At 46.1% G+C, this 15,659-nt stretch overlaps 1 protein-coding gene across 1 annotated transcript in view; it reads left to right on the top strand.

Annotated features, from left to right (window-relative positions):
• Positions 1 to 12,326, top strand: part of PRKCH (protein kinase C eta) — a 221,949-nt gene extending 209,623 nt beyond the window's left edge. The window contains exons 13-14 of the mRNA XM_008138975.3: positions 9,723 to 9,866; positions 11,040 to 12,326. Of these exons, the coding sequence (XP_008137197.1) occupies positions 9,723 to 9,866; positions 11,040 to 11,186 (291 nt within the window). The 3' untranslated portion in view covers positions 11,187 to 12,326. The remainder of the gene's footprint in view (positions 1 to 9,722; positions 9,867 to 11,039) is intronic.
• Positions 12,327 to 15,659: the final 3,333 nt, after the last annotated feature.

Genomic DNA, 15,659 nt, shown 5'->3' with positions numbered 1-15,659 from the left:
AAACCTACCATGATCTGTGGCCAGTGTTGGCTTGGAAAGTTAACTTCCACTCAGGGTCCACAAGTCTGGCACAAATGGCGGATGGACTCAGCTCACACTGTGGTACCCACCACAGGGTCCCAAGCCCGGCATTAGTGGTAGCCAGCCTCAGTTCACAGCATAGCCTCTCCCAAGCACCTTTAAGCCCAGAACAAGCAATAACAAACCACATATCACTTTGTATCTTCTACCACATGGCCCCAAGCCAGGCACAAACAGTGGCTGACCTTGGCCTACACTGGAGCCTTTCCTAAGAGGCTCCAGAACCAACATACCTGGTAGCCAGCTTCAAACCACAGCAGAGCACCATTCAACCAGCCCCACAAATGACACACCTGAAGGGCAGATCCGGCTGGCACCAGAGCCCTGCTTAAAGTGACTCCTGCTCTGTGGGGTCAGCCCCTGCACAACAGCCTATTGTTGTAGTCATGGCCGACTCTTACAAACAACCAGTCAGCCTGAGGGTCAGTCCTTCCCACTAACATGCAAACAGCAATCAAGGCTCAACTACAACAGGTGGCACACAAAACCCACACCAGGGACACCCAGCTCAGGTGAGCTGGGAGACTGCACCACTGAACCTCACAAGATATGAACTACATAAGGCCATTCTGCCAATACAAGGAGATGTAACAGATCTCATACACAGAAACAAACACGGGGAGTCAGCAAAAATGAGACAAGCATATACCAAATGAAAGAACAGGTCAAAATTCCAGAAAAACAACAACAACAACACACACACACACACACACACACACACACAAAATGGAGACAAGCCATCTATGAGACACAGAGTTCAAAACACAGGTTATGAGAATGCTCAAGGAGTTTAAAAGGAAGAATAGATACACTCAGGAAGAACCTCAGCAAAAAAGATAGAAACCATAAAAAAGAACCAGTCAGAAATGCAGAATACAATTACTGAAATAAGAATACATTAGAGAAAATCAACATCAGATTAGATGAACCAGAGGATGCAGTCAGCAGTCTGGAAGACAAGGTAGTGGAAAACACCCAATTGGAACATCAAACAAAAATAAGAATTTTAAAAGGGGAGGATAGTTTAAGGGACTTCTGGGACAACATCAAGCATACCAACACTGCATCACAGGGAGACCAGAAGGAGAAGACAGAGAGCAAGAGATCGAAAACCTACTTAAGAAATAACTAAAAACTTTCTTAACCTTGTTAAATAAATAGAAATATAAGTCCAGAAAAATGCAGAGAGTCCCAAACAAGACGAACCCAAAGAGGCCCACACCAAGATACACCATAATTAAAATGTCAAAAGTTAAAGACAGGCAAACTTAAAAGTAGCAAGAAAAATAAAGCAGTTACCTACAAGGGAGCTCCCACAAGACTATCAGCTTATTTTTCAACAGAAACTTTGAAGGCCAGAAGGGAGTGGCATGAAATAGTCAAAGAGATGAAAAGCATAAACCTACAACCAAGATGACTCTACCTAGCAAGGCTATCATCTAGAATTGAAGGACAGATACAGAGCTTCCCAAACAAGAAAAAGCTAAAGAAGTTCATCACCACTAAACCAGTATTACAAGAAATGTTAAAGGGACTTCTTTAAGTAGAAAAGATAAAATATATGAATAAGAAAATATGGGAAAGAAAAAATGCTCACTGACAAAAGCAAACAGTGAAAAGCAGTGGATCAGCCAACCATAAAGCTACTACAAAGGCTAAAAGGCAAAAGTAGGAAGATCATGTGTAATCACAAGAGTAAACTAAGGGATACATACAAACATATACACAAAAGAAGTAAGAAATGATGATGAAAACAAATGGGGAGGAGGTGAGTAAAAATGGTATTGATTTTATTTTATTTTTTGTAGCAATTTTAGAATATGTTTGAACATAAGCAACTATCAACTTAAAATAGACTGGTGTAAACAAGCTTGGTATATATGAAGCACGTGGTAACCATAAACCAAAAATCTATAAGATTTTATACAAGAAATAAAAATAAAGGTATCCAAGAACAACACTACAGAAAGTCATCAACATACAAGAGAAAATAGGAAGAGAATAAGAAAGGAACAGAGAAGAACTACAAAAACCAGAAAACAATAAAATGCCAATAACTACATACCGATCAGTAATTACTTCAAATGTAAATAGATTAAGTATTCCAATCAAAAGACAAATGGATAACAAAGATGTGGTACATATACACAATAGAAAATTCCTTGGCCAAAAAAAAGAATGAAATCTTGACATTTGTAACAACATGGGTGGATCTAAAGGGTATTATGCAAAGTGAACTAAGTCAGAGAAAGACAAATACCATACAATTTCACTTGCATGTGAAATCATAATAAACAAGATAGTAACAAACTCACATATAAAGAACAAATTGATGGTTGCCAGATGGAGGTGGGTATGGATGAAAAAGGTGAAGGGATTAAGAAGTACAGATTGTCTGTAACAAAATAGTCATGGGAATGTAAAGTACAGCATAGGGAACATGGTCAATATTATGGGTGGGCAAAAGTAGGTTTACAGTCATTTGTATGGAAAATAATACAATAATCTATAATAATAAAAGTGTAATATGCTAATTAGACTGGACAGCAGAACAACCTTCCAGACAAAGCCGGGGCTGCGAGGGCCTGTGAGGGCTGAGGCATGCTGCCGTGGCTGTGAGGGCCGATCCCCTTGCACAAATTCCATGCATCAGGCCTCTAGTGAATTAATAATACAGGAATAAACTATGTTTTGCATACTCAGAACCATAAACCTACTTTTGCCTACCCCTGTCTTGTAATAACTATGCATGGTGTTAGATGGAGTCTTATCAGGGTGATCACTTTGTAAGGTATATACATGTCCAATTACAATGTTATACACCTGAAACTAATATAATATTGTATGTCCACTATAATTGAAAAATACAGATAAATAAAAACTATACCATTCTCTTTCCCACTCCAACAGCTGCCCCCTGCCCAAACCAGTCTGGAGCTGGACCTCTGTGTGCAGTGAGAATGGCAGGGTGATGGACTGCCCTAGGTGTGCAGATTACTAGTTTCAGCCCTGCCTAGTATATTCCACACAGATCCACTCTGAACAAGCTAGAGCAACACTCCTTCTCTGGGCTCCTCCAGTATTCCATAGCAACCACTGTGTATAATAACCTGTCCAATATTCCATAGCAACCATTGTGTATAATAACCTGTCCTTGGGAAGCTGACAGTTTGTTTCCTCGGAGCTATTTTGAAAATCCATTATGTATCCTCCCCCATCCCAAGCACCATCCCATCCCCAGTGGTTTCTCGTCAGCCTCGTCTTCGGTTGCAATATTTGTCCCCGCCTTCTCCTATAGTAAAGTGACTTATCAACACCACGTCAGAGCCCTGGTGTCTCTTTCCTCCCATGCTGTCCATTAACTAACTCACATGACTGTCCTTCTCCCTCTTACCACTGCTCTGAGCTGGATGCTGCTGCTGGCACAGGTCATTCTCGTGCCTGAGCCTCACCACCACAGCTGGCATGGAGGGGTGTGAAAGGAGGCTTGATGACTGGTCTTCCTAACTAGGTCAGACTGTCTGTGCCAGTGGCAAAAGGCAGACATGCGTGGCTGCAACATGCACACACAAGCATGCATTTTGTCAACCCCGTGTTGTGCGCCCATGCTGGCTGAGGCTGGCCACCATACCATGAACCGTACACTCTTCTGTGTCCTGAGCTCTTTCTCTGCTCTCCTTCCCCAGGACTCTCTGTAGAGGCGTACAATGCCTTCTTCCCATTTCAGGGTGTCTCCCTGGAATATTGATGGGAATGTCCTGTGGCACAGTTCCCTTCCCCCTGGCTTGCCAGCACTAACAGCTAACTCTCTCTGCTCTCTTGTCTGAAATTGGATGAAAGGAGAAGGTCATTTTGTTTGCCCAGCAGCCAAATCCAACTAGTAGGAAGAAAATACAGTGTGTTCTCCCTCCTGGAAGAAAATCTTATTAGACTGATGGCTCTATTTATATAACTAGTCCTCCTCCTCTGAAGTCAGGCAGATTTTGAAAGAGGAAAAAAAAAAGCGCAGTTTTAGCCATTGTCTACATTATAAAGAGTTTCAAAAGTACATTTGGATCCTGTTATCTCAAGACACATTATTACACAGGGTTAGTTTGAACTCTATCCTGTGGAGCATCCAACAGCTCTAAGCCAAAGCCTCCTCCTGTGTAGCAGAGCCCACGAGACATGGAGTGCTGTGCCCAACACCAGACTTACAAGGAAATGGCTCCATTGCACCCTCATCCTGCATTCATTATCTCCCTCCTTTTATTGATGCAGATACAACTGCACGTTAAAACCCAAGTATTATTTGTCTTCTTGTTTTAAGATCGTCTTTAGAAATCTGTACTTTCACAATAATTGTTTCCCAGAGACTATTACTACCACTGTCGGAGCCTGGGACTGTGAGAGCAGAAACAGACCTTGGTCTGTCTTCACTGGGTGCAAAGTGGAGGAACAGGGAGAGCCAGATGAGTTTCAGGGTCAAGGCTGACCTCAGACTCTCAGTCTCTCAGGCCATGCTCCTGCCTTTAGGTAGAACAGGATGGACCTACAACTGGTTTAACAAGATGCTTACTGATAGGGCCCTTTTTCAGGGGCTTCTATGTGATGTGCATTTTACATGGATTATCCCATTTACTTGTCATAGCAACCTTCTGAGATACAGGGAAATCTCCATTTCATAGTTGGAGAAGCTGAGGCCCAGAGAAGTTAAGAAATGTGTACAAGGTCACAAAGCTCGTCGGCGATAGAACTGGTAGACCGACACAGATCATGGAACTGCAGAGCCTGACCGTCAGAAGAGCTCTTATATTTTTTACATGTTTCCCTAGTTTACAGTAGGCTTCCCAGGACATTCTTGTACAAACCTGCCCTAAATCTCTTACATTTCACTGTAGAGCTTCTTTCGGGAAGACGCATGGCTGACTGCTCTCCCCTGTGGTCAGAGTTTCTCTGCGGCCCTGATAGAACTGCCGAGTGCCTCATTCTGAGGTCAGGTGTGCCTCTGATTCCTTCCGCAGCCTGTAGTTAGATTCCACTTAAAAGAGGGTCACAGGAGGCAGGGGAATTCGAAATGAGCCCATGCATTCTTGATCGCTCTCCGGCCCCTGCTTCCCAGTCAGCTTGACACTTACATTTGGGGTGGAGTCAGATTTTCTGCCCTGGCCTCCTCACTCTTTGCAGCTTGTAAAGTGCTTTTATTGACCCTAGAAAACTTCTGCCTCCTTCAGTAAATGTGTCCAGAATCTTTCATGAAGACACTTTATTTTCCTCCTTGGCTGACTTTCTCGTTTGGCCCACGGTCAGGAAGGAGGTTAGTTGAGGTGAGGCAAATTTTAAGTAGACCTTAGACACAGACAAATGATTGCTCAAACATTGTTAACTTGTTTGGCATTTGGGTCCTCTTAGGGACATAAGCAAATAAAGGAAGTTTTCTGTGAAAGGGTTATGCCATTAACTTCTCAGCCCCAGGAACACCGAGCTTAGGAGAGTCCTGTGCCTGGCCCCGGGCAGCGAGCTCCTTGGTCCCCAACCCTATACACCTCTACCACTGTGTCCTGGCAAAGACTTCAGGCCAGGGACTAATGTCAGCTGTTCCCTTAACTCCCCATCTCTGAATCTTTAGAGGCGGGTAGTCATAGAGGGCCTGTATCGTCATCCTTGAAATGGTCCCTGTCCAGGTTTCTGTTTCTTGCTATTTGTTCTCCTCTTGCTTCTTCATGAGCCCCTCCCACTGCCACCCTGGCCTGCTTCTCACTCTGGGCCAGGGCGCAGGAGCCATGCAAGTCAGGGAGCAGAGCCAGCCGGGAGTGGTGGGAGGTGGCTGACCAGGGCCCATCTGCCCCTCTAATGAGGCAGCCACTGTTCAACCCCAGGCTTCTTTTATCCAGAAAAAGGTCTAGTGTTCCAGAATATCCCATTTTCCAAGAGAAATTGGAAAACTTGACTTTTATGTGATGAGACATTTCCTAGTCTTTAAATGTGTGGCAAGTAATTAAAAGTATTTTAAAACACACTATATGGGCCAAACAAAATGTCTGAGGCCTGGGCCAGTCTCAGTTTGCACTCTCTCTCCCTCTCCTTAATCCTGCTGCCCTCGCAGTTTTAGCTCTTGCTCTCTCACCAGATGTTGATGTCTCGGGGTTAGCTCTCTACCCCCGGCTGCACCCAGACTTACACAGCCAGTCATCTCCATGTGGACGTCTCTATACCTGAAATGCAAAGCTGAGCTCATCAGACTCCCAAATCTGTATACTGTAGGTCTTGAGAAATGTTCGATGGTTTGGTTTTGTTCCTTTGACAAAAATACCATTACTACTGCTGCTACTTCGATTAATATTTTATTTAGTTATTTAGTTAATCCTCACCAGAGGATTTTTTTCCATCACTTTTCAGAGAGTGAAAAGAGAGAGGGAGAGGGAGGAGAGAGAGAGAGAGAGAGAGAGAGAGAGAGAGAGAGAGAGAGAGAGATGGAGAGAGAGAGAAACATTGATGTGAGAGAGACATCACGTGGTTGCCTCCCACATGTGCCCCAACTGGGGGGTGGGGAGCGAATCAGAAACCCAGGTACATGCCCTTGACCAGGAATCAAACCCATGACCCTTCAATGTGTGGGCCAACACTCTAACCACTGAGAATACTGGCCAGGGCTTCCATTAATATTAACACCACTCATAGTAATCAGTTGCGCCCCTCTTTACCTATTTCTGTTACCCAACACCACAGCTCTGTCAGCTGACCAGTGCAGATGGCCCCTTATACCTTGAACTCCCCCTTTAGCCCTTCTCTCTGCTCCCGGTGGGGTGGATTGTGTTTGTTCTTCGTCCACAGGCCCTGCAGGACTTGCTCCCAGCTTTTCCTCCCCACTAACCAGACACTCTTCCAGCTTCTGAACCTGTCATGTCTTCTCAGCTTTTGTCTCAACTGCTCATCTGCCACCAATGTCTGACCCCTCCGTTCGGGCTGTGTTCATCACACTGTGGAAGAGTCACCTCCCAAATCACAGCGCAGCTCTTGTCACTCACCCCTTCACACACTTTGATGGATCCTACTGGCTGCCCCCTGGTCCCTCAACCATCCCCATATGCCAGCCTTGCCACGCCATGTGCTTCTCCACCAACATACCAGGTGCCTGCATGCATCTGTGCTGACTGTGTTAGGCATGAAAGTGGAAGACAGTGTGCCTATGTTCATTCTGTTCATCTGCCTATCTCTCGTCCAATGCCACCTCTTCCATGAGGCCGTTACTTGCCTTCTCACCACCAGCCCCCAATGCTATTTATCCAGTCCCTCTTCAAAGTTCCCCCAGCGTTTTGCTCTCTCTTCTCATTCCATCCAGCTGTGTATTGTGGCTAAAGCTTGCTTGCCCCTCCCCCTTCTCTGATCAGCTCCTTCATCATATCACTCCCGCTATCCTTGTCATCTGTGTCTGCACGAGGCCTAATGCACCACCTTGCATAGACACCCATCAACCTCTGTAAATGGAACTGAATTAAACTTTAAGTGGATGGTTGTATCTAAGGGCTCAAGACAAGCTATTAAAGGTCAAAACAAAAATGCTTTGTTATTCAAAAGGACTTATCAGAACCCCGAGAGAAAGTATCAAGCTAGTGAAAGGGTTATTCTGCCCATCTCCATTTCCAGGGATGTAATTTTTAGGCAGCCGCCAAGATCTGGTCTAGTTTTCCTCAGGCAACACCTTTCCCCACTGCCCTGTGGAAGCTGGCCTTCAGTGCTGGGGCAGGGAAACACGGGCAGGGTCTCTGGGACTCTGGTGTTTCTGCCACCCTGACATCCAGAGCTGTGCACTGTTCCCCTTGCCCAGAAGAACAAGTTGTACCCGCACAGTCACAGCTGTCCTCCGCTAGCATCACTGGCAGGCCCCCTGGGAATTTCCCACAAGCCATCTGGATCTGTTCCCCCATCCTTGGATCCTGAGTTTTTAGAAACACAGATTTTTGTTAATTAGTTGTTAGAATAGACACTACTCTTCTATCAGGGATGGTATCCCATTGACTTCCGTAAGGAGAGAATCTACCTGTTTCTTTTATGTATGCATTTCCCTTTCCTTGCTGAGCGGCTGATAATGATACTCTCAACATCCGGGAGAGCCCACGCAGCAGAACCCCTAGCTCTCACAGAACTGAGTTACCTGTGAGCTATGTATCACCTGCCTCCACGCTCACCACTGCACCTGCCTGGAGAGCCAACTGCTCTGGTTGGACCCATGGAGCTCGGAAGGCTCCTTTCCCTTTCGGCTCCCCTTCCAGTCCTGTGGCTGCATCCCTTGTCAACCCATCCGTGTCTTCCCTCTTCATTGGCTCCCTCTAAAGCTGTTTCAGCCTTTTCTGAGGCCCATCCTGTCGGATTTGCTTAGGGACTTTTGCCGCCACCTCCTTTCTCCATATGATCCTTTTCAGCTGAAGCAACACTGGAGGCTTTGCAGCTGACACCTGGCGTGGCGGCATGGCTGCCTCTAACCTCTAACACCATCTTTTCACGTCTGCACCTTCCACAAGATCGCCTTTGTATTGACTCTGGAAATTTCCACTCCAAAGCAGTTTCTATGAACACAGCATCACTTTTGTCCTGTATCCATAAATCAAACCTGGAAAGGGGTGCTCAGGACCTGTCATCAGGTGTCATAAACTTGTTCAAAGATAATGCGATTTAAATTTAAAACCAAAAACAAAACATATTATCCGAGGCAATTTTCTTTTAAAAATGGGAAATTAAGTTAGCTTCAGGGCCTCTGAAATCCAAAATCACATTCTGGCCGTGAAAAGCGAATTATCCCGTGTAGTCCCTGGTCAGGATGTGATCAGAACACCTTTAATTGGCCATTTTGTGAAAGTAGATTTAGCCCAAACATCTTGACAGGAGCACAGTCCCAGGAGAGTTTCCCAATTGACATGAAGACATGAGGTTTATATACACACATTGAATGTGTGATGATGCTTGTTTTAGTTTTTGGCCCATGTAGCAAGATTCTCAGTCATTAAACATTTTGAGATGGAAGGACAGGGGAGAAGGGAGCATCTTGAAGGGGAAAAAAAACAACACAAAAAACACTTTTCACTTGAAACCATGATATCTTTGTTACTTAAAGAAAAGTGGCCAACTTTGTCTATCCGAGAGTCAGAACACAGAAAGGGTAAGTTTTTCACCCTTGCGGCTTCTTCACAGAGATCTTCAAAATAATGGCTCTCACTCTTCTCTCTGTGGTCTTGTCAGAGAGTGGGAATCCCGGCCAGCCAGTCGGGTCTCAGAAAAATGGCACAGCTGTTCCTAAAAGTAGCCCCATTCATAAGATGTGGGCTGTCTACAACTGCGGAGTTGGAGAAAGGCTCACTACTTTATAAAGAGTTTCTTTTCTTCAAAGAGGAAAGAAAAATACATGGTATTTACAGAAAACTGGACCCTTCAGCTTTATTTTAGTGGCCACGTCTGAAATGGAAGTGGGGAAGGCCGTAAATACACAAGCAGCTGCGCCTTTAAGGGATGATTCACCGTGGCTGTGCTGCCCTTGATGGAAAATTCAACGAGTTAAGCAAGATCAGCCTCCCGGGGCTCCTCTGCCAGAGCGGGCGCCCACCATCTGTGATGTGCTTGTGGTAAATGACTGAATGACCGACTCTCTTTCTCCCCCTCTCTCGCAGTTCATGACCAAGAACCCCACTATGCGCTTGGGCAGCCTGACGCAGGGCGGCGAGCACGCCATCTTGAGACATCCTTTCTTTAAGGAAATAGACTGGGCCCAGCTGAACCATCGCCAACTAGAACCACCTTTCAGACCCAGAATCGTAAGTGTCCAAGCCCATCACAGCAGACTTGCCTCTTTCTTTGATATCATAGTGTTCCACCAAAGTCTATTGAGCAGCGGGATGGTTCCCCATGGAATACCACTCCAGAAGTTCAGCCTGACACTTGGCAGGGCGGCCTCACCCCGGAGTCAACACCACGTGCCCAGGTTACTTCTCACAAAGTTCTCGCATCTTGCATGCTCCTATAGTGCAGAGCTGAGGCCAGAATAGGCCAAGTCCCTTTTGTCTGAAGAAATACCAAGAGCACCAGAGGTACCTCCCCAAGCTGAGTGGGGCAGCCTTCCTGAGAGTGGTCCAGCTCTTGGTCTGAGAAGTAAGCTCTTTCTTAGCTGTGTGTCTAGAGATCCACATGGGAAGGCAGAGATGCTGGGCTAGCAGTAGATCAAGAGTTAGGGGGATGAGGGATGCTCCAGAGGTGGAGAGAAAAGTATCATTGACTCAAGTAAGAGAGAGGTATAATAGCAGCAGAAATGACCTTTTCAGCATAGTTTATAAAGATGTAAAAATACCAGCATTTCCAAGCACACAATTAGCTTAATGTATAAGAGCTTACTAGGTTGGACACCAAGCACCCAAAAGTAACGCCACTGCCTTTAATGGGCAGCCACCTGCCATCTCCCTTGGGATAAGGGCAGCTCTGCCAGCTGGGCATAGAATCTCACCGGTGGGTAAAGGAAGAGGCCCTTGTTCCCTAAACTCAGCGTTTCTAAGAAGTCTTCTGAGAAAATCCCTTCAAGCACACAGACCTGGGTACAAACAAGAAGTGGGGCAAGTATGAACTCAGTCTCCATTGGCAAATGTGCCTCTCGGTAAGGCCTGTGGAGAAGTGGCACCTCAGTGAAATGGAGAGTAAAGGGTGAGTGAGCCAGCTGGGTCAGGTGACCAAGTTAATTCCTTAGCCTCCCAGCCTACGGCTGGCCTTACTCAGCAGGATTTTCATGGGGTTAGTGAATTGGTGGTTACCAAATGCCATAATTATACACAATGCAGTAGATTTACTATAAAACGCTGTGTAATCATAATTGTTATAACTGTAAATAATGCTACAGTGTGAGTGGCAGAGCAGTTCTCTGAACTCACTGGGCTACGACTCGTGGAAGACGAGAGAAAGTCCTCAAGTGCGTAATCTGACCCTTGTTTCCTTGTTGACAGAAATCCCGAGAAGATGTCAGTAATTTTGACCCCGACTTCATAAAAGAAGAGCCAGTTTTAACTCCAATTGATGAGGGACATCTCCCGATGATTAACCAAGATGAGTTTAGAAACTTTTCCTTTGTGTCTCCGGAATTGCAACCTTAGCCTGATGGAAGGAGAGAGTGACGTGAGAATCACAAGGGGATGCCAATTTTCCAGGGATTTCCTTTGTGGGGAACTCCCCAGCATCCTCGTTAGAGCAAGAACCTTAATGTCAGGGAGTAGGTGGTGAACGCCAAGGGACGGAACTTCAAGAGAGCAACTATTTCAAGTCCCGAGGGAGCCATGGCACTGGAAATAGTACTGAAATGAGAGTTCGTGACGAAATACACTGATCAGCCTATGAGTTTCCAAGGCTATTTCAGGCTTGGGATATTAAGAGGAACCACAAGGAGAGAATTTGTGAAGAATAAACTAGATCCTAGAGAATATTCTGAGCCAAACAGAATATTTTCAAGGGACAAATCAAGACTTGTATGGACTTGTCTGTGCTCTTTAAATCTGTAAGCCAATGAGCTCCTAAGGCTGGCAGTCTGCAAGGAGTCTCTAAATGCTAATGAAGAATCTGAAGATAAGGAAACGGGTGGCTTTCCAAATAGAACGATTTACTCTGAAGAAACAAAAATATGGTATGCAAAAAATTATAACCTAAAGCTCAATCTTGAAAACAGATGTTGGGCACCAAGACAACATTCCAATTTATTCTCTTATCCTTACCTTGATATTTATTGAGTGCCCAGTGAGATGGTGCCACAATATTGAGTGCCCGGTGGGCTAGTGTAAACAGATGTGCATTCACCATGTTTTCATTCCACAGTCCATTGATTTACCTGAAGGGTGTTTGCATTTTGTGAAATGCCTCTCCATGTTGCACATGCCATACTTCTTTGTCTGTACTCAGCTGTTTTCACACAAGGCTCACTGCCATACAGCAACTACCCACACAACCAGCAGATGAACTAGAGGTGCTTGCTGCCTGCTGACTTGTGGAATCTCACCGTTGCTCTGGACTCCTCCGTGAAGAATCGCATGCCACTCATGTCAGTGACCAGACTTATGGCTTATACATTAGCAGTTTATTTAAATTATATTTTAAGAGATGGAGATGTTTGTTTGGTTTTCATCTTAACAATTAGAAATGGCTCTTGTAAACAGGACAGTTATCAAAGAAGGACCTTGTAATATGTACCCATGTATGCAGTTGGGGAATTTTATCTGGCTGGAAATAAATGCATTTTGTAACAAAAAGAAATTTTTTTGTCTAGAAGGATTTATTCCATCCCCTCTAGAAGAGTAGATATCCAGTGAATACAATGAATAATAGCTATGAGCAGAATGGATAGAACTCTTGACTTAAACTCCTGAGAGGAAAGGTTGATATAACCTTCTGTGTATCCCTTAAATGAACATGGCCTGTCTCGTACCAAGATGTCTGTTCTGAATCACAGCAATGACTGCTAAGCATTGGGACCAAGGCTTCCAGGGGAGGGCAGTTGGGTGGGAGACCAGGCCTGCAGGGAATGGCAGTTGGAGGGGACCAGACCTGCAGGGGAGGGCAGTTGTGAGGGACCAAGCCTGCAGGGGAGGGCAGTTGTGGCGATAAGGCCAGCAGGGGAGGGCAGTTAGGGGTGACCAGGCCTGCAGGGGAGGGCAGTTGGTGGGGACCAGGCCTGCGTGGAAGGCAGTTGGGGGGACCAGGCCTGCAGGGGAGGGCAGTTGGGAGGATCAGGCCTGCAGGGGAGGGCAGTTGGGGGGGACCAGGCCTGCAAGGCAGTGCAGTTGGGGGCAATCAGGCTTACAGGGGAGGGTAGTTAGGGTTGACCAGGCCGACAGAGGAGGGCTGTTGGGGGGACCAGGCCTACAGGGGAGGGCAGTTGGGGGGGCCAGGCCTCCAGGGGAGGGCAGTTGGTGGGGACCATGCCTGTAGGGGAGGGCTGTTGGGGGTGACCAGGCTGGCAGGCAGAAGCAGTTAGGGGCAATCAGGCAGGCAGGCGGATGAGCAGTTGGGAGCCAGCAGTCCTGTATTGTGAGAGGGATGTCTGACTGCCCGTTTAGGCCCGATCCTACTAGGCCTAAACAGGCAGTCGGGCATCCCTCAAGGGGTCCCAGATTGGAGAAGGTGCAGGCTGGGCTGAGGGATACCCCACCCCTGTGCATGAATTTCGTGCACAGGGCCTCTAGTTTTATAAATAAGAGTGAAAGAGAGGCTCAGAGGAGTTATTGGTTACCCAAAGGTTTCTGACTTGGTAAGGAATGAATCCAGTCTAGAGTCTAAATCTTTGAAGCACTATCCCAACAGACTTCTGGAAAGGGAGGGATCATTCTGACCTTGGGACTTTTTGGCCTATAACATAGTTACTTTGCAGTTCAGGGTGTTCTACTGCTCTGTGGGGTGATTAGCTTGCTATGGTTTGTCCCACACTGGTAAGGAACCATAAAGAAGAAAGCATGCCTCCTGTGCATGTTTACAGAATCCATTATCACGGCCCTGTGAGGGACCCACAGTCCTCTTTGATGAGTCTGTGATCACTCAGCAGCTTCCCTCTTCACAACCTGTTCTCCAGCCTGCTACATGGGTCAGTTTGGGCTAAGTCTGTTCTCTTAAGATAATTCCAGATCTACCAGACAGATTATTGACAGCCAATCAGTTTGCTATGACAGGATTCCATTGCTTCTTCCTCATTTCTCTTTTATATGTGAGGGGAGAGCATATTCAGGATATTTACTAACACTCAGTCTCTTACTCCAGGGTCAGAGACCAGTTTCACATCTTTCATCAGTTCTCCTAAACCTTGCTTCCTTTCTGAGGATCACAAGGCCGGTGGCCCGCCTGCACTTCCTGGGCAGACTGGCCATAAGCCATTCGATCAGCAAGTGCTGAGTCTGCTGCAGGAACTGATGGGTTTCCTGAGCTCAGATGGCAGCAGGAGGTCAAGATAAGGTCACACTGACCCTCTCCCCAAACTCCCCTTCCTCTTGGATAAGGAATATTTAGAGATATTCAGGTCTTATCCCCCTGTCGTCCGCCCCAGCTAGTCCTCATCCCCACACCCATTTGTCCCCATCCTCTCAAGGTATTCCACACTGCACTAGACATGCAGACCTAAGTGTCTGAAAGGAGAATAACTACAAAGCATTTGCTTTGAGATGATCCGTTTTTGACTGCAAAGATGTTTTCACTTCATAATAATTGCTAGCATTTAGTGCACATTTACTATCTGTTCCAAACACTTTAAATTCATTTACTCATTCAGTACCCCAAGAGGTGTGTACTCTCATCGTCATTGTACAGATAGGGAAACTGAGGTATAACAAGATTAAGCAACTGTCCAAAGTCACACAACTAAAGCAGTAGGGTCAGGATTTGGACCAGGCAGTTTAACTCCAGAGTTCCTACTTTTATAGCCCAATTTAGTAAGGTTTTTCTAGTAAGGCCAATTCTACTTTTCCCCACTTCTGGGGTTTTTAAGAAGAAAAAATGTGTAAAACTGGGATTGGCAGGGAGCACTAGATAAACTGCCAACTGGGCAGGACAGTACTTAGTCATTCTGTCTGTAGGACCATTTATCAGCAGTGAAATTATAGAATTTGCATGTCAAAGGCCTGGCACTGGTAACCCCCCTGAAGGGAACTGGGGCAGGCCAGAGTGATGCAACTGGGCCTCCCCAAGGAAGAGGAAATTGTCTGATCATACTATATCCTGTAAACCCCTTCTAAACCCCTGAGTAACCTCTGAGTCTTGGTGGGATTTCCAGTCCTTTCCTTTCCCTTTAGGGGAGTGAGCCTCTTCACGGTTTAGTAACTCACCCACCCTGCTGTCTCCTGGGGCATCACAGGAAGAAGGCATGTAGCCTGGGTCCTGAGTGGGCAGCTGCATTCTTCCAGCGACAGAGCTGATGTAACTTGGTAGCAAAGAGCAAAAATAAAACACCCCATTTACCATGTATTGACCTTAATTGGGTACAGGTTGCCTTGAAAATATTCCAGCCACAGATTTGGCCTTGACCATATCATGGGCAATGCCATAAAGTGTTGTGTCTTCTTTATCTCCAGATTTAGTCAACCTCATTACTTCATCTGGCTGTGTTGACTCTAAAGTGACTGGACAGTCCACTGCAACTGCCCCTGGCTCAGAATCACACCGGGTCCTATCACTTCGCATTTCATATCATCTGAGGATAAGACTCAGATACAGCCTGAGACATTCACAGAGGAAAGGAGCCCTGTGGTCATAGGTTACCCTGAACTGAGTTGCAGTTGAATAGAGTGAGCCAGGCTGGCAGCTATTAATGGGGCTTGGTAGTGTCCCCTCACTCCTGTGTTGAAGCAGAACCAAAGCCAGGAGTGCCACCCTCAGCTTCATCCTGTCCCGGCTGTCCCCATTGCCCCCATCACCCCTACTCCCACGTCAGTTGTCCTTTCTCACTCCCCCTTCCTCACTCTTCATTTCCCAGTATGTCAGTTCTGTACTCTCTCCCTTCCTCTACCATTTGATTTTCAGGGCCCAACCTGGCATATGAGCCAGTTTCCCCGCCACCAAGATGATACAAAATCCTGATTTGCATATTTATATGATAG

This window comes from Eptesicus fuscus, chromosome 5, assembly GCF_027574615.1.
Source record: "Eptesicus fuscus isolate TK198812 chromosome 5, DD_ASM_mEF_20220401, whole genome shotgun sequence".
Lineage (NCBI taxonomy): Eukaryota > Metazoa > Chordata > Mammalia > Chiroptera > Vespertilionidae > Eptesicus > Eptesicus fuscus.
The sequence above is the reverse complement of the archived record's forward strand: the minus strand, read 5'-3'. Positions and strand labels throughout refer to the sequence as shown.